The sequence below is a fragment of the Selaginella moellendorffii genome, unplaced genomic scaffold (genome assembly GCF_000143415.4).
Source record: "Selaginella moellendorffii unplaced genomic scaffold, v1.0 SELMOscaffold_12, whole genome shotgun sequence".
In the NCBI taxonomy this organism is placed as follows: Eukaryota; Viridiplantae; Streptophyta; class Lycopodiopsida; order Selaginellales; family Selaginellaceae; genus Selaginella; species Selaginella moellendorffii.
In genome coordinates this window covers 2,866,194-2,886,301 of record NW_003314273.1, presented here as the reverse complement: position 1 = coordinate 2,886,301, position 20,108 = coordinate 2,866,194, and the positions used below count along the sequence as shown (strand labels likewise).

General features: G+C 48.2%; 6 protein-coding genes and 1 long non-coding RNA gene across 13 annotated transcripts; 4 read left to right on the top strand and 3 right to left on the bottom strand.

Moving 5' to 3' along the window:
- The first annotated feature begins 4 nt into the window (after positions 1 to 4).
- On the top strand, positions 5 to 1,363 carry LOC112346197. 3 transcript variants are annotated; one of them, XR_002992333.1, is made up of 5 exons: positions 5 to 92; positions 161 to 315; positions 433 to 518; positions 609 to 914; positions 1,012 to 1,363. It is a non-coding gene; the product is annotated as an uncharacterized LOC112346197 (long non-coding RNA). The 3 variants fall into 3 exon arrangements; XR_002992332.1 differs by having other exon boundaries at positions 609 to 931; XR_002992331.1 differs by having other exon boundaries at positions 609 to 1,363.
- Positions 1,364 to 1,718: 355 nt separating this feature from the next.
- LOC9660072 (transcription factor SCREAM2) lies at positions 1,719 to 4,109 on the top strand. Of its 2 annotated transcripts, none has more exons than XM_024674387.1 (6): positions 1,719 to 1,985; positions 2,044 to 2,101; positions 2,165 to 3,193; positions 3,314 to 3,565; positions 3,653 to 3,823; positions 3,874 to 4,109. In XM_024674387.1, exons 1-6 carry the CDS (start codon positions 1,924 to 1,926, stop codon positions 3,955 to 3,957), a joined length of 1,656 nt encoding a protein of 551 aa, XP_024530155.1. In that variant the 5' UTR covers positions 1,719 to 1,923; the 3' UTR covers positions 3,958 to 4,109. The 2 variants fall into 2 exon arrangements, with proteins under 2 accessions (XP_024530155.1, XP_002969654.2); XM_002969608.2 differs by having other exon boundaries at positions 1,721 to 1,985; positions 3,877 to 4,109.
- On the bottom strand, positions 4,090 to 6,223 carry LOC9660071 (UPF0183 protein At3g51130). Of its 3 annotated transcripts, none has more exons than XM_002969385.2 (13): positions 6,098 to 6,223; positions 5,928 to 6,010; positions 5,798 to 5,872; positions 5,659 to 5,726; positions 5,494 to 5,599; positions 5,369 to 5,429; positions 5,118 to 5,296; positions 4,944 to 5,054; positions 4,770 to 4,883; positions 4,615 to 4,711; positions 4,495 to 4,562; positions 4,315 to 4,419; positions 4,090 to 4,249 (listed from the first exon to the last, which is right to left on the bottom strand). In XM_002969385.2, the coding sequence occupies exons 1-13, from the start codon at positions 6,153 to 6,155 to the stop codon at positions 4,199 to 4,201; spliced, it is 1,176 nt and encodes a 391-aa protein (XP_002969431.2). In that variant the 5' UTR covers positions 6,156 to 6,223; the 3' UTR covers positions 4,090 to 4,198. The 3 variants fall into 3 exon arrangements, with proteins under 3 accessions (XP_002969431.2, XP_024530156.1, XP_024530157.1); XM_024674388.1 differs by having other exon boundaries at positions 4,315 to 4,416; XM_024674389.1 differs by having other exon boundaries at positions 5,494 to 5,590.
- A 1,872-nt stretch (positions 6,224 to 8,095) lies between these two features.
- On the bottom strand, positions 8,096 to 11,929 carry LOC9660070 (fatty acid amide hydrolase). Its single transcript, XM_002969384.2, has 21 exons — positions 11,231 to 11,929; positions 10,952 to 11,052; positions 10,764 to 10,873; positions 10,652 to 10,712; positions 10,405 to 10,589; positions 10,210 to 10,339; positions 10,082 to 10,159; positions 9,880 to 10,027; positions 9,715 to 9,827; positions 9,595 to 9,670; positions 9,472 to 9,543; positions 9,370 to 9,421; positions 9,227 to 9,304; positions 9,092 to 9,172; positions 8,934 to 9,037; positions 8,795 to 8,887; positions 8,673 to 8,741; positions 8,559 to 8,623; positions 8,438 to 8,499; positions 8,287 to 8,382; positions 8,096 to 8,232 (listed from the first exon to the last, which is right to left on the bottom strand). The coding sequence occupies exons 2-21, from the start codon at positions 11,040 to 11,042 to the stop codon at positions 8,176 to 8,178; spliced, it is 1,821 nt and encodes a 606-aa protein (XP_002969430.1). The 5' UTR covers positions 11,043 to 11,052; positions 11,231 to 11,929; the 3' UTR covers positions 8,096 to 8,175.
- A 112-nt stretch (positions 11,930 to 12,041) lies between these two features.
- Positions 12,042 to 14,979, bottom strand: LOC9646711 (CBS domain-containing protein CBSCBSPB3). Of its 2 annotated transcripts, XR_002992288.1 has the most exons (16): positions 14,854 to 14,979; positions 14,536 to 14,802; positions 14,305 to 14,476; positions 14,114 to 14,246; positions 13,884 to 14,054; positions 13,755 to 13,833; positions 13,589 to 13,702; positions 13,477 to 13,540; positions 13,310 to 13,415; positions 13,201 to 13,259; positions 13,039 to 13,142; positions 12,880 to 12,989; positions 12,745 to 12,815; positions 12,584 to 12,673; positions 12,225 to 12,526; positions 12,042 to 12,163 (listed from the first exon to the last, which is right to left on the bottom strand). XR_002992288.1 is itself a non-coding variant. In XM_024674235.1 (15 exons), exons 2-15 carry the CDS (start codon positions 14,667 to 14,669, stop codon positions 12,314 to 12,316), a joined length of 1,620 nt encoding a protein of 539 aa, XP_024530003.1. In that variant the 5' UTR covers positions 14,670 to 14,802; positions 14,854 to 14,979; the 3' UTR covers positions 12,042 to 12,313. The 2 variants fall into 2 exon arrangements, 1 of the variants encoding a protein (XP_024530003.1); XM_024674235.1 differs by having other exon boundaries at positions 12,042 to 12,526.
- A 206-nt stretch (positions 14,980 to 15,185) lies between these two features.
- LOC9646710 lies at positions 15,186 to 16,986 on the top strand. Its single transcript, XM_024674221.1, has 6 exons — positions 15,186 to 15,719; positions 15,809 to 15,878; positions 15,927 to 16,159; positions 16,220 to 16,378; positions 16,442 to 16,496; positions 16,558 to 16,986. The coding sequence occupies exons 1-6, from the start codon at positions 15,186 to 15,188 to the stop codon at positions 16,734 to 16,736; spliced, it is 1,230 nt and encodes a 409-aa protein (XP_024529989.1). The 3' UTR covers positions 16,737 to 16,986.
- Positions 16,987 to 17,250: 264 nt separating this feature from the next.
- LOC9646709 (alanine aminotransferase 2) lies at positions 17,251 to 19,996 on the top strand. Its single transcript, XM_024674234.1, has 15 exons — positions 17,251 to 17,508; positions 17,560 to 17,610; positions 17,688 to 17,738; positions 17,797 to 17,862; positions 17,939 to 18,000; positions 18,054 to 18,132; positions 18,186 to 18,290; positions 18,353 to 18,463; positions 18,513 to 18,650; positions 18,722 to 18,796; positions 18,910 to 19,030; positions 19,100 to 19,254; positions 19,318 to 19,392; positions 19,471 to 19,674; positions 19,741 to 19,996. Exons 1-15 carry the CDS (start codon positions 17,284 to 17,286, stop codon positions 19,855 to 19,857), a joined length of 1,635 nt encoding a protein of 544 aa, XP_024530002.1. The 5' UTR covers positions 17,251 to 17,283; the 3' UTR covers positions 19,858 to 19,996.
- The last annotated feature ends 112 nt before the right edge of the window (positions 19,997 to 20,108 follow it).

The window sequence follows — 20,108 nt, the reverse complement described above, 5'->3', positions numbered from 1 at the left end:
GAAATTCATACCTCCCCTCGCGGCATTTGGTGCAAAGGAACCGAACTCATCAACAAGGATGAAATTCCAACAGCTGGAGAAAAAGGACAAAGGTAGCAAGGCTGGCTTTCTCTTTTGTTTGTTGTTTGGCTTTTATCTTTTCTCTCTTTCTTTTCTGCAGATCTAATACTCGTAGGTGTTCCCGAGTGGTCACCGAAAAGAGAAGCTTCGTGCGTCTTGAGCTAAAGAAACGCCATCCAGATCTATCTCAGGAGGCACCTCAAGAATCGCCAATTTTCCTGTACGGCGTTGTTTCCCAATTCCTCGTCCATCCAGGTTGGTTGCTTTGTTTGTTTTCTTCCCTTTTCTCCCGTCTCTCGCTTTCCAGCCAATTTTTTACGCATCTCGAGACGAGGAAAACTTACAAATCTCGGATTTCGTTTGTCTGTGCAGCTCCACCACCTTGCTAGATTCTCTTGTGCACTCTCTCGGATTTTTGCATGTGAGTGTGGTGACCACACTGGCGAGCGTGTTGTTTGGTAAGAGATTTATTCGAGAAAACAAGCTTTTGTTTTCTCTTTAGAAAACTCCGAGTGAGTTTATCTGATTGATGTGGCTGACCTGAATAGGAGGCGAATTTGGGAAGCCAGCGATTGGTTACATTTATGAAGCACACGACAAAGCTCGAAGAACCGGGAACAGGTTCTTGCTTGTACACTTGAAAAGTTTATACTCTGCGTGTTTTATGTGTCAGGGAGAGCGACTTTTATCCGAGATTACTTGAGCAAAACACCAGAGTGAGATGATGGGCGAACGTCAGTTTCGATCGACAGAGATAGATCCTCATCCTTCGCTCCATTCAAGCACAGCACAGCACAGCCGCAGCAGCGATCGATCCAGTGTCGCATTAGGACGCGACTTATAACGTCTTGCTCGTAAGCACAAAAGAGAAGTATATATGTTTGTTTCCTCTTGCTTCTTCTGATCCTCCTTCCTGTGTCGCGGCGTTGCTTTTGTTTTTTTCTTTGATAGCCACAGGGAAGATAAAACGAAGAACAAAGGAGATGCTGCAAAAATTCCCCCCGCAAAGCTGTGCGCGAAAGCTTCTCTCACATGGATGACGTTGTCTGGTTGTTCCACACGCTTGGACGCAATCAATCAATCAATCAATCAACCAGTCCATCAATCTTCTTTCCATTCCATTCCAAGCAATCAGAGAATTCCACTGCGCCAACTTTTCCAACCTAATTGTTTCATGGGCTTGGTTACGTCTGCTTTTGAGAAGGCGGTGCACTGATCAAATCGAAGAAGCCCCTGTATGTAAAGATTCCCTTTTTCCAGAATCTTGCCCCACCACCTATTAAGACCTAATGAAGTTGACGTTCCTCTTTGGGACTAGCACGGCGCCTATCGTTTCTCGTTCTCTCCTTTTTCTCTTGTTCATTGCAAGTTCTCCTAATAGGATTGATCATCGTCCGTACGATACATGATCTAGACGATGGTACGAACGGGTTGGTGTGTTCTTCAAACCCGTCGCATTCGCGGCATTCAATGCCGAGGACCGCCGTGGCGCTGCAGGAGCCGTGCGATGCGGTAAGATCCGACGGCACGGGCGCCGTACACGCCGACGGGGCTGACGCCCGACGGTCTAGCGGAGTCAGTCGCCCGGACGGAGGGCGCGCTTTTTCGTTTGGCTGACGGTTCCGTCACACAAACGGAGCTCGCATGGTAAGAATTTCAAGTGCGGTGAATTTTTCCTTTTCTTTGATTTGCTTCCTTGTGTTTCGTGTTGGGCGGTGCCTGGCAACGCCGCCCCGCCAAGAAAGAATTTGGCGCTGGCGAATCTACAAAGATGATCGCGATCGCAGGGACGGGAATGCGCCATTCGTGATGCCGAAATCCGAGAGGTGATCGACCATCGCGGCGCGCGCGCGCTCTCATTCCATGGCGTCGGATGCGAGCGTCTTGTGCAGGGAGGGAATCTGGGGCGAGGGATCGGAGATGAGGTGCTGTTCTTGCCGCGATTCTCCCGAAATTTTCACTGTTTGATTCGAAATTTCGCAGGACGGTGCCGATAGGGGACGATCGGCAGCAGCAGCAGCAGCATCAGCCACCGCACAAGGTATTCTTTCTTGGATCTCCGCGTGATCGATCGCCTGGATGAGAAATTTCCCTTGCCGCGCAGGCTATGGTGGTCGATCAGGCACTCCACGGCTCGTTTGAGGAGGATTGGTACGATGGCTCGCTCATCGATGACATGCCTTCTTACCCTAGCGCCGCTGGAGGAGGAGCGCAGCCCTCGCATCACCACTTCATGGCTGCCGCCGCCGCCGCCTCAAACTCCGCCAGCAAATCCGACGCCAGGTCCACCGGCTTGTCCGCCTTCCTGGACGAGTCCTCCATGCCCGGCGGCTGCTTCATCACCGATTTCTCGCCCGGATTGCTGCCACCGCCGCCTCCCATCCGGAACGGCTTCCACCACCACGCCACCGCTTCCTCCTCGGCGTGTTCTTCCTCGTCCTCGGTGGCCAATCTCCACTCGGGCTTCCTGCCCGACATGGCGGGCAGCCAGATCCTCGACTTCCCAGCTCTCTTCGGCCCCAGCACTGGCGCGAGCTTTGGGAATTTCAGTGGAATTGGGAGCAGCCTCAGCATTGGGATGATCAAGAGCGGCAATGGCATTTTTGGCGACTGCTTTGGAGGTGGCAGTGGAGGAGAATTCAAGGATCACTCCTCGATGGTGACCAAGCCCAAGTCCGGGAAGAACAACCATCACCATCACGAGCAGCAGCAGCATACAGGGAGCGGGCAAACATCTCCATCCATAGCAGCAGCCGTCGGGGCGATCAAAGCGCCGCCGGATTCTTCCCTCGAGATGGGCGACGATTCTCTCCATCATCCAGCGCCGCCGCCGCCGAGCAGCCCGAGCAAGAAGCCGCTGGTCCATAAGAGGAGCCCGGTGCTGTCGGCGTCCGACGACATGGCCACCGTCGATCTGGAGCTCCGCGAGGACGAGGAGATGGACGATGGATCCGGGCTTCTGTGCGAGAATGACGAGGCGATGGGCGGCCACCAGGCGGCGGACAAGGGCCCTTCCGGCCGGGGGAATCGCAAGGGCCTTCCGGCCAAGAATCTCATGGCGGAGCGGCGACGGCGGAAGAAGCTTAATGATCGCTTGTACATGCTTCGCTCGGTGGTCCCCAAAATTACAAAGGTGAGTACTTTCAAACCACTCGGGCAACTTGGCATTCACTCGCCCGCTCCTCTTTCCATGCCTTTACCTCTTTTTCTCCTCTCGCTCTCACTCACACTCAACTTGGTTTGATTTTGTCAGATGGATAGAGCATCTATTCTGGGTGACGCGATCGAGTATCTCAAGGAGCTCCTCCAGAGGATCAACGAGCTCCACAGCGAGCTGGAAGGCCCAGCAGATGGAGGGAGCATGGGAATTCCGCCACAGCAGCAATCCGGAGCGTTGCTTTCGCCCCAAAGTTTCGCTCCTTGCGTCAAGGAGGAATGTCCGGCGTCCAGCATCTCCCCGCTTCCGTTGCTCCCCGGGCCTCCTACAGATCTCCAGCCAGCAAAGGTACTATAGTAGGAGTCTATAGTAGTATAAGACCAAGTGGTTCCTTTCTCATGGTTTTTTTTATTCCCCTTGGCTTTGTCTTTGTAGGTGGAGGTGAGAACAAGGGATGGCAAGGGAATTAACATTCATATGTTCTGCGCGAGAACGCCAGGCCTTTTGCTCTCCACAATGAGAGCTCTGGATGATCTTGGCCTGGACGTCCAGCAGGCTGTTATCAGCTGCTTCAATGGCTTCGTCCTCGACGTCTTTCGTGCCGAGGTATAAGTTCTCTTTTCCTCTCGTGCAAATGGTAATGGTGGCTTGTTTTGCAGCAATGTAGCGATGCCGAGATCGCCCCCGAAGAGATCAAAGCAGTGCTCTTGCAAACGGCGGGGTGTCACGAGGCATTGTGAAAAAAGGAATGGACGATCCAGTGTAAATTTTTTTTCTTCTCTTTTCTCCTTTAGAGCTGACCAACCATCGAGCTCTCCGAGATTCCTGGTAGTTTTTTTTAAGAAACTTTGTAGCTAACCAAGAACACCAAATCAAGAACATCTTTCTTGTATTATTCGTATTCACACGAAGCGATGGGCAGTATTTACATCAATCCTGTACAATTTGAGAGTTTTGAGAGAGATTGGTTCTTGCGACGCTCTAATTCGTTTGGAAGAGTGTCACAGTTGCTATGTGGCCGTTCTTCATAACCTACAAGAAACAAAGAAAAAAAAAAACACACTGAGTTCCAAAGAGAGACTTGGGAATATGGTTACTTCAAATGCGATGTTTCGGTAGCCATAGACGAAGGTTGGCCCGAACGGATTGCTAACCGAGCCTTGCGTTTGAATGGCTGCTCGGCCGGCGTCTCCCAAGAGCTGCTGTTAGATACACAAAAGCACACGGGTTATTACTCGAGACTAGATAGAAAAAGCAAAGCTTGGTAAGCCTCAAACCTGGATTTGAGGCCACTTTGTATCGCCAGTTATGACATAGTGTGAATCTTTCTCGTCGCTTCCTGTCACTAGAGAAAGGGGTCATCCTAAGAACACTAAGTATTCAAACTGACTACTTACACGGGCAGTGTATAACAAAATTGCACTTTATGTAGGAGTTAAAATCGGTATGGGCCGGGAAGTTCGTGTGCAAGACGAACTTTTTAATCCGGTGTGTCTGCAGTGATAGAAATTTCCAGGGTCACAAACTCGGAAGGAAAAGACTAGTTATTCACCTGACCGTCGAAAAGGATGTCTAAGCCACGAGCAAAATAGTTGTAAAAGTAGTCACCACAAAGGGCTGAGTTCGGCCTTGGATCCGATGCCGAGTGTATAACCATAGGATCCACCTGAGTAACACGAAAAGATTGTTGTGACTGATTCTCTCTCTCTCTCATGTCGATAGTTACCTGCTTTTGATGAATTCCGTCGGGGCGGCCAAGTTCTGCCCACACGTCCTGAGGAGACGCTCCAAACGGCAGGCGCTTCTTACTGGTTGTAAAGAACAGGTCCTCAGCGAGCTGTTGATGCAAAAGAGAAGAAGTTTAGATGGCAGGCATAAGAAACTTACAAAGACAAAGCACCTTTGCATGGACTTCTTCCATGTATAAACTTCCTGAAGGTAGTTGCGGTGGGATGGCTTTCTTTATCAGAGCCGCAAGGTTAGCGCCAGCCTCCACATTACCACCAAGTGCACTGTCATATATACAGACGCGAGACATCACAGGAGTAGTTCCATCTGGAAACTCAATAGGCAGCTCAGCTGGTTTAGCCAAAAAACGAAAAAATGAAAGTCAGAAACATTGCCATTATGTGCAGGACGTAGATCTCTTACCTTCTCGATCTTGGCAGCAGTTAGTGTACTGGCCAGGAATCGGAAATGTGAACGCCAGGCCCTGCAAGCAAAGATGATCATAAAGCCCCACCTTCAAGCTGGGAAGTTTGAAAAACAAGGCTTACAGGATAGAAGAGAGTATAGATATTCCGCTTTGCATCGAACGATCCCGGAAACGTTGGGCCAAAGAGTGCGTATACGGCAACGAAGGTAGCCGCGACACTGGGACCTCTGTAAAGTGTAAGTCTCGAGAAATTCCATTAAGGAGAGAAAAACGCTAGCGAGCTCACCCAATCGAGGACGTGGCATACCGCATTTGCAAGCGCTGGACATCATATACTTCTATCAGACGAAGCCTCTAGAATAGAATAGACGCATTTACCATTGGTGAGAAAGCAAGAAGAAAAAAAAAGCAAGAAAATCGCAGACCTGCGTCCGCGGCTCGAAACGAAGGTGAAATCCATGCTCTGGAAAACTTATAACAAGGTCGAATTGTAGCGGATCCTGAACGAGTGTCGTTAATGAGGAGAAAGGAAAGAAAAAAGCAATTTTTCTCCACCTCGTCGTTGAATTTGATGTGCACGACATCAAAGACGGAGTGATGCTGCTCGATATAAGCAAGCGCCTCACAAACTGGCATCCCTGGACACGAATTTCTCGAGAGTCAAGCTCAGCTAGCGCCCGGAGAGAAGAATTCTAGGTCAATTCCGCGGGAGGATGGAACCATACCTAGGCTGAAGGCGCCGATGCCAGCGCCAGGCCGCAGATCCAGCGTCAGGACGCTCATCGCCGCCTCTCTTCGCCCCAAGCGCGCTCGCTTGCGTGAGTTCCTGGGTTAGGGCTGGGGAGCGAAAACCCCGGCTTAAACTTAACGATATACGTTCTCGTTTCGATTCGTTCTAGCTTATCACAAAGGAACCTTTAATCAATTATAGCAATGTTTGGAGAACAAAGTCTCGACTTTACCGTCCTCACTCTCGTTGAAAAATCTAAGTGAAGGTTGAAGATAACTATTCGTTGACTTTAATTGACTATGATTACATTCTTTAAGAAAATTGACGGGCTAGCCCCTTCATCCCATGGTGCTCTGCCTTTGTCATTGGCATGACAAGCGGATAGGAATCTAAGTCTTGATCAGTCCTGCTCTCAGCCCAGCTGATAACAGGCTGCACTTGAAGGAGATTGTGCTCGATCATGGAGTCAAGCGGATAGGAATCTAAGTCTTGATCAGTCCTGCTCTCAGCCCAGCTGATAACAGGCTGCACTTGAAGGAGATTGTGCTCGATCATGGAGTCAACGCTATCTTGCGCTATCTTGAGCTCGCACTTGGGCACCACACCATCCGGCGCCTTTGCACACACCCTTATCACCTCAGTCCATTCCTCTGGCTTCCACAGCGCATCGCTTCTCCCATCAAAGCGCTCAAAGCGGCGGGGAGACCAGCCTGACACCACATCCGAAACTGCACTGCTGGTTGAGAGCCCTGCTTCTCCTCGAAAGACCTCCGCAGCTTCGCCCGGCTCAGAATCACAAATCAAGCCCGCCAAGAGGTTCAGCTCGAGCGCCTGTCCGCCATAGAGGCGATAGACGCCATCCCACAGAGGAGCAACCTCCGCCTGCTTGGCTTCCCCTACCCGGCGCATGAAATATGCCTTGGCGAGGGGCTCCGGGAAATGTCCAACGTACCACTGCGCCACACGATGACCTCCGAGGGGGGTGCAGTTGCCCAGCCAGCGCTCAAAGAAGCTCTCCGACGACCCCAGGACGACGTTAGTCGAACAATCCTCCTGGGACATCGCCAACAGACATCTGAAAAGCAGGTCCATGGCCGCTCTCCCATCAGCCGTTTCCGTCCACGACATCAAAGCACTGGCCTCGTCAACAAAGATTGTAGGGAAACCCTTCGTATAGAGCCCGCCCTCGAGCTTTAAGATCTTCTTCCATGACAGGAAACATCGCCTGAGAGCGTCTAGCACTGCAACCATCCCCGTGGGCTCTGGCTCCTCAAACAGTCGGAAGTGTCCATAGCCGAATGGACGAGTCTCCAAGTCTTCATCCTTCAACCCCACCTCCATCGCCCATTGCCCGACCACATCGTTCCCGGTGTCTACAGCCCGGAAAGACGATACGGATTTGAGGAAGCCCCCCATGAGGCCCGCGGCCAAGCGCCCGGGGTCGGTGACACCAGGGTGACGAAGACTCACGTACGTGGACGTTCCAGCAAACATACCTTTCCGCTGCCTCCTGCAAAACTCGCTGATCAGCATGGTCTTGCCCGACGACTTGGGCCCCTGCAGAGCCGCCACGACTCCGGCATCTCCCGGGCGCTTGGATAGCGCCCTCTGCAACTTCGCCAGTTCGCATCGGTTCATGAAGACACCATCTACGTCTAGCGACGCCTTTGACAGAGAAGAAAACCTCCGGCATAACCGACCTGCCCGAAGCATTGCCATATATAAAAACTTTCTACCTAGATATATATATATATATATGGCCGTGGTCTAAATTTGGAGTATTTTCCTTTCTTCCACTTGATGGTCGCAAAATATTCTCTCTTTGATCAACCGTTTCCACGATCATTCTAATTCTTTGTGTTCTTCAGTGTCGGAGCTGGGGCGTGGCGATTCGTCGCGCAACATCATCGAGATCATCTTCTCTGATGATCTGATGACACTTTGTAAGCCCGCCCTCAAGTTTTAAAATCTCCCTTTATAAAAGGTGACACCGTTTGAGAGGCCAAGTACTAACATTAAGCTCTAATTAGATAAAAACTAAAAATTACATTGCATAAACAAAGCTCGCCCAATTTATAGCAAGAGATCGAACAACACCTCTGGCCGCCGGCTCTCAGCAGCACAAAGGCCCTGTAGAGTAAAAAGCTTTTATCATCTCTGTGAATGGAGAACGTGATCTCTCACCTCAATCACGTATGCAAGCCTGAGCAGCGTAGCTTCCGACCATGGTTTCCCGATAAGTTGGATGCCAATCGGCATGCCCGCCTGGTCAAATCCAACCTGGTAACTCCAAAGATTGAGCTAGCTAGAGATGGAGTTTGTTCATGTGGTTTACCGGCACGGATATCGCGGGGAGTCCGATGAAGTTCCCAGCAATCTGGTACCGCATGAGTTTAGCTGCAATGATTCACGTTGAAACAAATCGCTGGAACATTAGCAAAACTCAAGACGGCTACCTCCATAGACATAGTTGAGTTCTCCACATTCAAGAGCGTCCAACGAAATAGACGGTGCTGTTGCCCTGTGGATCAAGGCATCAGAGTATGCAACCAAGGTTCTAACAAGCTCACGCTGTGGTAGGAGTTACGATCACATCTGCGTTCTTAAATATCTGCATATGGTAGTACATTTGGCGATACCTGTTGTGTAAAGCCAGTGCCAGTTATTTACAAAAAGAGATTTCAAGGCTTGCCTCATGCGTTGCGCTGAAAGATATTCGGTGTTCGTAAAGGATTTATACAGAGAAAATCCAACTCGGATATCCGCACCAGTAGCGGTTACACCTCTGCAAAAAAAGCACTTAGTTCTCGATCCACAGTATACGTTCTTACACGTTTTCATATTGGATTCCAATGGAGCTGTAACACTCGCAGCCGATTGTGACAAAATGTGCTAAACGCATCTCCTCCAATTCTGGTATAGTGACCTCAACCGTCTGTTCAAAATTACACCATTCAGCTGATAGTAAACAGGAAAAAATCACGCTCACCTTGCAACCATATCGTTTCTGTAGTTTACTCAAGGCTGCATAACATCGGTCCTTCACATCAGGATCCGAATCATCAAACCACTGGATGAAAAGCAGATCGTCAGCAAACACTACAGGCCTCATAGCCTTGATAACCTCGGTGTATTTTGCAAGTTTTAAACTGCCAATAGCCTCGTTCTCGATACGGTTCAACTGTGGCAGAGTGACCTGAGGCTGCAATAAGGACAGACTTGTTGTTGACAATGTGAAGGTAATAAAAAAGTTCAGTGGCATCTTACAGGTATTGAAACAATGCGGTCGCTAGAAAGATGGCCATGAACAGCTGCATACCTACAGTAGTTTTATGAGAAAAGAGAAAACTGATAATTTAAATCGAATACATTATAAGCGTGTCCTCGACCGTTGCTGCCAATACCCCAACGCTTCCAACTGTCCAGTTTAGAGGAAGCACCCTGCTCTAAATCGTAAACATCTACGTGAAGAGAAGAAATTAAAAGACATACCCATGAGACGAGATACGCCCGAATGTGCCTTTCAATCCAACAATCCCGCAGAGTGCTGCCGGCATGCGCACAGAGCCTGTAAACGAGACATGAGCTTGAAGTCTCGTGGCTGGACATTACCTCCGCCATCGACTCCTAATGCAGCAGGACAGAGTCCACAAGCCACTGCAGCAGCTGAACCTCCAGATGATCCCCCAGACGCTTTTGCTTTGTTATAAGGATTTCGTGTTGCCCTGTCAAACACGGTCATGAGTCGAAAATACGTTTTGTATATAAATGTGATACCCATAGTGAGGATTGATGCCAGTAGTGCCTTGCCCGAGCTCATGCATATTGGTTTTTCCGACAAGCATCGCTCCACACGCCCTCAATTTCGATACGCATGCTGCATCTTCTTTGACATCTCTCACTTTACTCATCCATTTCGTGCCGCCTGAAATGAGCGAAACGTTTATAAAGTGACTACTAACGCTAAATTAAAATATACCGGTGGTGTCGTATGGCAGACAATCAAGCTCGTCTTTCACAGCAATTGGAACTCCGTCGAGAACAGACAAAGGTTTCCCTTCATGTCAAAGATTTAGAAAGTAATCGTGGAGAAAAACAAACTTGTACCTTGCTTGTATCGGGAAGTGGACTCTTCTGCTTGGCGAAGTATATCTCGAGGATTATATGCGATAAAGATACTCATTCCTGGTTGTCCTTTTATAGACTCGTCGACCGCAGAGAGAAATCTCTCTGCCACCTGCATGATCAATCGCATGAGCGCTAAATCCAATGCAGTGCTTAAACTAAAAAAACCAATATCACCTGTGTTGGCGTAATGCGGCCAGACTTATAAGCGTGTGTATAGTCCCGGATAGTCCAGTGCCGAAACACATATGCTCCATCCCCGGCTTTCCTTTCGTGAAGGCTACCAAGGCAGTCCAACGAGCGGGAAACTCTACCAGGAACCGAAAGACTCGAGTCAAGCGTCAGCACACCATCCTCCGGTTCTGTAAAGTAAATGCTCTATCTAAATACCAATTCAGGTTATATGATCTCACAAAAAAACTACCTGGCAATGAGAAATGAGGCTGAAACATGGGAGGCTCATCATACCGGGATTGCACAAATGTCTGCCATAAACAATGTCAACACATTGAGCAAGACAAACTATGATCACTAACCTTTGTGATAAGATTGTCCCTCTTAAGCTTTGGTTTTAGAAAAAAAGTTCCAATAGTGGACTCCATCATCCAGGTAAAGCATTTGAGAGTCAAGCCGGCCATGCGTGGAGCTGGTTCACACGGTGGTCGACAAAATCCAGGCCAATCAAGCACTTTTATAAAAGAAATTTCATGGAAACTATCCTCACCTTTAACTTCCACGTATAGATATTCGACATCGCTATCTTCTTTCGTGCTCATTCGCTCCACTGGTGTGTACTCGAGCCATTTGATTCCCATTTCTCTTCCCCTGGACCGCCAAAGAAAAATCGAGAAATCAGCCAGGCAAAGGGGAAACGACCATCCGCACAGCGAGAAATCCAGGGAAAGAGAGAGAGAGAATCCATGAATTTCACGAAATCCAGGGAGAGCGATGGATTCATCATCGAAAATAACTCCCAAGAACCAAACCGGAGCTCCAAAATCACCTGGAATCGAGGCGCTAGCAAACGAGAGCCGGAAATTTCACCGCGACACTGGCAGATCAGCGATTATCCATCGAGCGATCGCCTCGTTGCCGCCTCCGCCAAGGCGCAGCAAAACAAGCCAAAGAACTGGAAGTAGGGATCACATTAACATAAACCCTGGCGGATAATTCTCTTTTTCACTGCGGTGAAAAGTAAAGAAAAGTCACATTGCCCGGTTTAAATGGTTTAGGTGAAGCTTTGTCTCACACAAGGTTTCACCTACCACCATTTCTCGTTGTGCCAGGTAGGGGAGAAAATTTCCCAATGCTTGGAATAACCTGGCAATCATAGTGAGCGCCTACCAAATCCCGGCCGTCCATCTCGTGGCCAATTCTACGTAGCATGGGAAAGATCTGGCAATCATGGCAGCGTAGTGCGAATCCCAGCGCTCCATCTCCTCGCCCGTTTCGAAATGAAGAGATTCCGGAATCTCTTCATCCTTTATCCGGGTGGCGAGCAAGGAAGATGCCATAGCGCATTGATTTGTGCGACCTCCCTTTCATTTTATACTTTTTTGGCGCCTCGCTATTCTGGCCAGGGGGCCAGCTGTGACGCTCGTCTCAAACGTATGAAAATACGTACGCCCCTCGTAATGCGGTTGGCATTGTTGATCTATCCAAACTTTCGCGCTCTGCGAGCTCTACGCTTCCTGGAATTCGGACACCAGAAAGAAAGTTGGCTTGTTCTTCATCAGATTTCCACCAACGCCTCCTTTTCTCGAGTGTTCTTTCTGCCACAGCTTTGAATTCCATATCATCTGACGACAGAGTAGTGAATCCAAAGCATGTAAGTTAAGGGAACTTATCATCGGACAGCCAAACAAATCTTATGCGCTGCCGTTGCTTCGGTTTGAGGTGTGATATCAACGACTTCGTTTTCGTGAGCAGAGCTTCTCTGCACCACAAGCCGCAAGAAAAACTCGGTCAGAACTACAAAGTTCTATGGCACAGCTAACCTTTACGTTGCCCCCCCAGCCTTCCTTTAGAGCTTTTTATGCGAAGAGGAAGAAGTTGATCAACTTATTCGATGTTTTTCTGATGCTACTTACGGGTTGGACCTTCTCAGGTATGCCAGGAGACTGAATCCAACCACCATAGCTGCACCCGCAGCAATAGTTGCCGTCGTCGTAGACGCAGGCCAGCTCTCTTTGAATGCAAAGTCGAAGGACGATGGTACCCCACCAGCTGGTCTGGGAGTTTTCTTTTTTGTTACGGCAGAGGGGCTCTCGGTCGACTCGTCCAGGAACAACCGCAAGCCCTGCAAATGAAGATTTAATAGGTTTTTAAGATTGCAGGTAAGGTTCAAACGCATTACCTTCGAGCCGGAGACTTTAGCAAATCGCAGTGCATCTACAAGATCGCTGTCCGTAGCGAGTAAAACCCTATCCCCTTCGTCGTCTTCGTACTGGAAGGATATATACGAAGCCCCACCAAAAGTAAACAAAGCGTCGCACAGAAAATGTAAATGATAAATACCAGTATTTGTGGAACATCTATCCCCACTCGGTTCTTTATGACGGCGACCAAATCGACTAGAGTTTCAGAGCCTGAAAAATAGCCCTCAGTCACGAATTGCAAAATAAAAACAAGAAAAGAAGAAAAATCACTCGCCGCATTGGAACCGATGGACTCGGCCCTTCTTGTCTTCTAGCTTAAATGAAAATGTGTTTGCTGAACCCTTTCCTCCCTCAGCATGAAGATGGAGTCTAGCTGAAACATCACTGGCCGCAAGCATGTTAAGTCAAAAAAGTAGCAAATTCAGAGTTTTACCTTCTGGAATCGTCGTCGTCTTCGGTAGACTGTTCTAGTCCAAAAGCCGAATCCCAGAATTTTTGCATCATTCCTCCATCCCCTGGTCCTGGAGTAGAGCCAACCTAAAGACCAAACAACACGATATGAAGTTTTTCGTAAACGCTTTACTTCAAAACTGACCGTTGCGAAAGCTGAATGCGTAATATGAAGAACGTCAACACAAGATACAACATGACCATCTGAAAACAAAAGACGATAAGAAAACAGAAAGCTGAAGCACCAAGCCAACCTTTATTTATCACTGGCAAATGGAGAAATTTGCCATCGTGCATAGTATGGAGGGCATCCACTATCGTCATTTCCAAGTTTGCACATTCTGGATTTGTCGTCATAATCTGGCAGAAAACAGACATTACAAAAGTAGTAAGCTTTCAACTGCAATCTCGATGCCTGTACCTTTTCAACTGGTATATCAGCAGCAACACCAACTGCAACTACTCGCATTAACACGTCCTTGGATCTGCTCGAATTATTGATGAGGAAAAAGTATGAAAAAAGGCTGACTTACGTGAGAATACCCACAGGCTTGTTTCCAACAGTTACTACTACGGAGTTAACCTTCAATTCACGCATCTTCTTTGTCGCAGTAAAAACGCTATCACCGGGCGCAACAGTGGCTACTCTGAAAAGGTAGATGCGTTAAAAGTAATCTCGCTAACAACTAGTTGTCTTACTTCGTATTCTCATTAACTAGTGTTCCTAACGTCGGCCTAAACATTCTCTCTTTCAATGTCTCAACGAAATTTGACTGCCCTGCAAGAATATTTCAATTAGAACTCTGTTTATGCTGGGACATTTCTTACCAGAAAACGTGTTTCCCCATTGACGTTCAACGTCCTCCACAGCTGCTGCAATCGCGTTGCCCTTCAATGCAGACCGCTCCATGCGCACTATAGCGTCATACAGGCACTTCGTGATGTCTAAAAGTGCAATCACCTCGCCATTGTCTACGACAGGCAAGTGTCTGAACTTTCCTGTAAAACAACCGATATCTCTAGATCAGATACAAGGATGAAACAGCAAATCAACATACCCTGAACCATTTTTTGAAGTGCGTCCACCGCCAAAGAATCGCTCATAACAAAGGTAGGATTCCGTGTCATCACTTTCGAAACGGGGGTATCTTCGGGTCTCAAGCCTTCAGCAATCACTCGAGTTGCGACGTCCTAAACACACAAGTTCGAAAGCTAGGAATACAAGCTAAAGTTATTTATCTAGCGTTACCTTATCAGTGATGATTCCACAAAGAAGAGCACTCGAATTCGTAAGCAAAGCAGCGTCAACCCTGCGATTCGCCATTCGCTTGCATGCATCCGCGACCGATGTTCCATCGGGAACAGTCAAGGCCTTGGAAAGTCTCAGCTTTTTCACTGTGCGTTCCGCTGTCCCACCCGATCTTTAAAAACAAGTTTAGTGTCGGGAAAGTGGATAAGAAAGAAAAAATAACGAACTCACGAGATCATCCCGCCACTGCCACTGCGCGATTTTTGCAGAGCGCTGCCGCCATTCTCCGATGGCGTCTTTTTTCTCGAGAGAGAAGGCCCGCGCTTAGGAGGGTTCTTGTTGGTGCCATGCACTGCCGTGCTCATCTTTGCTACCAAAACCTGCAAGATTGCCAAAGAAGAACTAAAGAATCCTCCAAGAATTCATCGTCTCGTCGCCTAAGAAGCAGCTAACGCGGCGGAAATCGCCTAAAATATCCCTCTCAGATGCTCCAAGAACCTGGAGAGAGGGAATTAAATTTGCCGGAGAAAGATCCGAGGGAGCACATACCAGATCGATCGCTCGCCCGGCTTCACTCCCGGCGCCAGTGATCGCCATCGCCGCCCTTCTTGAAGCATCTCAATGCGGGGGAATCACACGAAAGAAAGACCCTAAAATGGAACATAATTTGAGCGAAGCCTGTACGGACACATCTTTGTCAACGTTTGAAATACATTCCATCCACTAAAAGCAGAATATCCCTCGTATTAACCGTCGGATTGGCTGCCCGATGGCCGTTGGATCGAAAGATTTACGTTACGGAATGTCTAGCATAAACCCTTGGCCTTTCCTACATTTCATATTTGTTTGACACCGCGAGGGCTTCGCTGTACGGCGTGGCAATGGCGGACGAGCGCCTGGAGCCGGTGCCAAGGCTCTTGGAAGGAGATCAAGCGCTACCGATCGCGGATCCTCAGGAGCTCCCGCCGAAGCTGGAATCTTTGGAGTCCGTGGATTTGTCGGGGTCGCTTGGGAAAGAATCTTTGCTATCGGCTGGGGCGGCGGCTTCTTCCCCAAGATTGAGCGCCAGCGCTGCGAGTCCTCGTCTTGATCAGGTGAAGCCCTCGGTAGAAGTTGTAGGACTGTCGGATGATGCAGGGCATGATCTGCGGCTGGATCAAGCCACATTCTTTCGCTGCGTAGAGGATGGGAATGTCACGGCCTTGGAAGGGTTGCTTAAGAACAGGAAGCTGGATGTCAATGCCTACAATGATGATGTGAGATTTTCTTTCACTGTTTTTTTGTTTGTTCCTCCTGTTCATCGCAACTTGGATTGGATTGTCCAGGGAATGACTGCATTGCATCTAGCAGTGTACAAATACGAGCAATCTCGGAACTTGGAAATGGTCGACCTTCTTATCAAGCATGGAGCGAGTGTTTGTGCCAAGGCTGCTGGTACTCCAGCCACCCATCGGATTTCCATCATCCGTCACGACGTCAAGCACACAGGTGTTTTGGAAACAAGGAAAGTAGATTTTCATCAAAAACCACCATTGTTGGTCGCGTGGAGCTCAAGTCGTCGCTCTATCTGAAAGGTATGGATGGATTCACTTTGTTTATGGTTTGGACTGACTTTTACGTAGGATGGGAGTATCGTCACTGGGACTCGATGCTCAAGCTACTGGCGGAAGCAACCATTAGACACTACGTTGCTAACAATGTGAAAGAACCTACGGTTCATGAGAACGCCATTCCAGAAATCATACAAAAAAACTGGAAGAGCGTGTTTCATAGCGGAAAACATGAGACGATCGAGCTTTGGGCAGAAGGGAGGCATATCGAAGCATTAAAACTTCTTTTGTCTGGCGCATCCAAGGTGAGCTCCTGGTGATGAACTGAAGCTTCACAGAGCTAATATCGCTGTTTTATCTTCCAGATATTGAAACTTAACATCGAAAGCAACTCCTCCAGGATCGACATGAAAGATGCATCCTTCAACATTGTGAAAGCGATGGTCGAGTTCCTTTACACGGGTCATTTGGATGCATCCTTGATAGAGCAGCGAGGTATTGATCTGTTCGTGGCTGCTCACAAGGTAATTACACTATCTAGTAACCGATCGATTGACAGTTCTTCTGTGCTTTTGTTTTTCTTTCAGTATGGTGTCGATGTACTTAAGTTGCGGTCTGAAGCTGCCATAGTCGCCACTCCTGGTACGATGTTTTCGTTCATTGATTGGTTTCGTTATTTTGTTTTTTCGCTTGTTTTTTGCAGATAACTGGATTAAACTCTTGTCTGTAGCCACGGAGTGCAACTCCGATGTTCTTGCCTGGAAGTGTGCTACTTCGATCAAGAACCTCATGGACACGAGACAGGACCGCGGACATACGTTGAGGCACAGCTTCTCAGAATCACACGAGGCACCGCAGCAGCTCTTTCAGCCATCGGCTTGACAAAATGCTAAACGCTATAGCACTTCCTGTAAGTAGCTTCCTTAGTTCTTCTAAGTAACTCTTCTTGGAAGTCTTTGAGAACAGTGCCAGAAATCTTTAAAGCTCGAGGAAAGTATTGTCTATGGTGGTGTTTCGACGCTTTCGTGGAGCGATTTTTTCGACACAAAGAAGTAATGTCACTGTAACGCTTTCGTGTGCAGCATTGTCAATGTAGTAGCGCTTCTTTCAACGCTTCGATTGGAGCGAGTCTTTCGCGTCTTCTATCGCTATTCAACGATTTCTTTTGATTTTTACTGTGTCCATGGCTTGGCCGCCACTATAAGTGGACTGGGATATGCCCAGACAGGGCATATGTGATGATCAAATTTTTGTAGGGTTGAGATGGTTGTCAAGGAAATCTCTATGGACGTGATGAGCCGGTCCGGTCAAAGAAATGGAGGCGTATGACTTTGACCAATGTGGTGGCCATTGAGGAAGGTGGCAACGAAGCAACCTGGTGGCCGGCAAACCCTAGGGGGGGCTTGGCTAGGGTTTAAAAGCTTTCGCGATGCTCCGGAGATTCGCGGTGGCCGCGGCGAGGCGAAGCAGAGGCAGCATCGGGGCCAGCGTCGGCAGCTCCATGGATCATCAATCCAGATCGCTCTCCGCCGCTGCAATCGCTACAGCGGAGGTTGTGGAGGAGGAGGCAAGCAAGGGCGGGTGTGCAGGGATCCGGAAGCTCTCCACCATGACGTGGTTGTCGCCGCTCACCATAGGGAATGTCAATCCCAAGGTAAAATCTATCGTCGATGCTTGTAGCTTGATTGAATTCTCTCTTGTCCAGGTGATGAAATGTGAGTATGCTGTCCGAGGAGAGATTGTAATGCGAGCACAGGTGCTGCCCCTTTCTTTGTTTCTCTTCTCTATTTTATCTTTCCTGTTCACGTTGTTGACTTGTGGCATGTTTTCCAGCTCCTGGAACAGGAACTAATCACGAAACCATCGTCGCTACCATTCGAGGAGGTGAGAAAAACGCCTTGGTTTTGTGGAATGTTTTCTCACTGTCGTCGTTTGTGTGCAGATTATCTACTGCAATATTGGGAATCCACAGTCTCTAGGCCAAGTACCAATCACTTTTTTTCGAGAGGCAAGTGTTTTTACTCGAAAGTCTCTTCTCTTTTTCCGGGCCTCGGTATAAATGCTTGGTTTTCTTCGTATCTCAGGTGGTTGCTTTGTGTGACAACCCTTCGCTACTCGATAAAGCTGAAACTCATGCTCTTTTCAGGTAAGAAGTACGCAAGTTTCCAGCTTTTTTTAACGGGAGCGTTCTTTCCGCAGTGCTGATGCTATAGCAAGAGCCTGGAAGATCATAGATAAAATTCCTGGAAAGGCTACTGGTGCTTATAGCCACAGCCAGGTGCGTACTGCAAAGTTGGACTCTCAACTTGAGTGGTCCTGACATTGCTACAGGGTCTACAATATTGCCGTGAAGAAATTGCAGCAGCCATTGCACGTCGTGATGGATATCCGGCCAAAGCGGAGGATTTATACCTTACAGATGGAGCGAGTGTTGCAGTAAGCAGTTTACTTCGCATTGAGCTTTGAGCTTTAAACTAAGTGAGTTTTGTGCTATTTAGGTGCATATGATGATGCAGCTACTTATAAGCTCGGAAAAGGACGGGATCATGTGTCCTATACCGCAATATCCCTTGTACTCGGCATCCATGACACTCCATGGAGGAAGCTTGGTACGCTTTCGGAGGTTTTGCTTCGCAGAAAACTTACATTTTTGCGCAGGTTCCTTACTATTTGAATGAGAGCGCAGGTTGGGGTCTTGAAGTGCAGGAACTTCAACAGCAAATCCAGAAAGCCAGGGGTTCTGGGATCAATGTTCGAGCTCTTGTAGTCATCAATCCTGGGAATCCGACTGGTCAGGTGTTTCCTCATTGCCGATAGTGCTCCACGCAATTTTAAGTCGTTATTAATCCTTTGCGTTGTTTTTCCAGGTCCTGTCGGAAGAAAACCAGAAAAAAATTATTCAGTTTTGCAAGGACGAGCGGCTTTTGTTACTTGCTGATGAGGTGCATTAAAGACAGCTTAGGTTTGTGCGTGGTGATAACTTTCCCAAAGTTCACCAAGCGCTTTCTAGTTTGCATCTTTGTTAGAAGGTGCGCTGACATTTTCTTTTATGCAGGTGTATCAAGAGAACATCTATGCTGAAGGTAAAAAGTTCCAATCATTCAAGAAAGTTGCGCGAAGTATGGGACTAGGAGAAAACGATCTCAGCATAGTATCCTTCCATTCGGTTTCAAAAGGTGAGTTGCATACACTGGGAGCTTTTTTTGTTCTCTGGGAATCTGATGATCTCTAGTTCTGACACACAGGTTATTACGGTGAATGCGGAAGAAGAGGGGGCTACATGGAAGTTACGGGAGTGGACAAAGACGTCAAGGAACAAATCTACAAGATCGCGTCTGTGAATCTTTGCTCAAACATTTCCGGTCAAATTCTAATGAGCCTGGTTTCGAATCCTCCAAAGGTATCAGCAAGCCTCTTCTGGTTTTTTGTTTTTCTCTAGCTGAAGAATGCTGTCAACATGCAGGCCGGCGACGAATCTTATGAAGACTACGTCCGAGAGCGTGATGGCATATTGGCTTCACTTGCGAGACGCGCCAAGGTCAGAAAGACGACGATCTCGCCGTGTTTTCCTTTTTTTTTTCCTGCTCAGCCCGAGACTAAGTCCCTCCTCTTGCAGCTGCTGGCCGAAGGATTTAATAAGCTAGAAGGCGTCAGTTGCAACCAGGCCGAGGGCGCGATGTACTTGTTTCCTCGGCTCCATTTACCGGAGAGAGCTCTCAAGGCTGCAGCAGCGGTCTCCATGGCTGCTGATACGTTTTACGCTCGGAGATTACTCGATGCAACTGGCATTGTCGTCGTTCCTGGCTCAGGATTCGGTCAAGTAAGTTTCCAGCTACATTGTTTTGGTTTCTCGAGAACCGAGCTTATCTATACTTCGTTTTCTCAGGTTCCCGGAACTTGGCACATCAGATGCACTATTCTTCCGGCCGAGGAAAAGATGCCAGCCTTGATCACTCGCTTGACGAGCTTCCACCAAAGGTTTATGGACGAGTTTCGAGACTGAAGAAAACATGATTTTTATGGTCGAGACACAAGAAATCTTACAAAGAAGTGAACGACACAAAGAAGATATTATTTTGGAAGATTCATGTCCTGTCTTAGGCCAAATTTTTGATAAATAAGATGTGTACGAAGATTGCGAATATGCGTGCCGGGGAAGGTTTTGGGTTTAACGTGGCCCAAGAACATTCCAAGTACATTCTGTCCTGTCCACGTGGAAATTTACAATTGGTTATGCTTCCAGCTGTCGGTTAA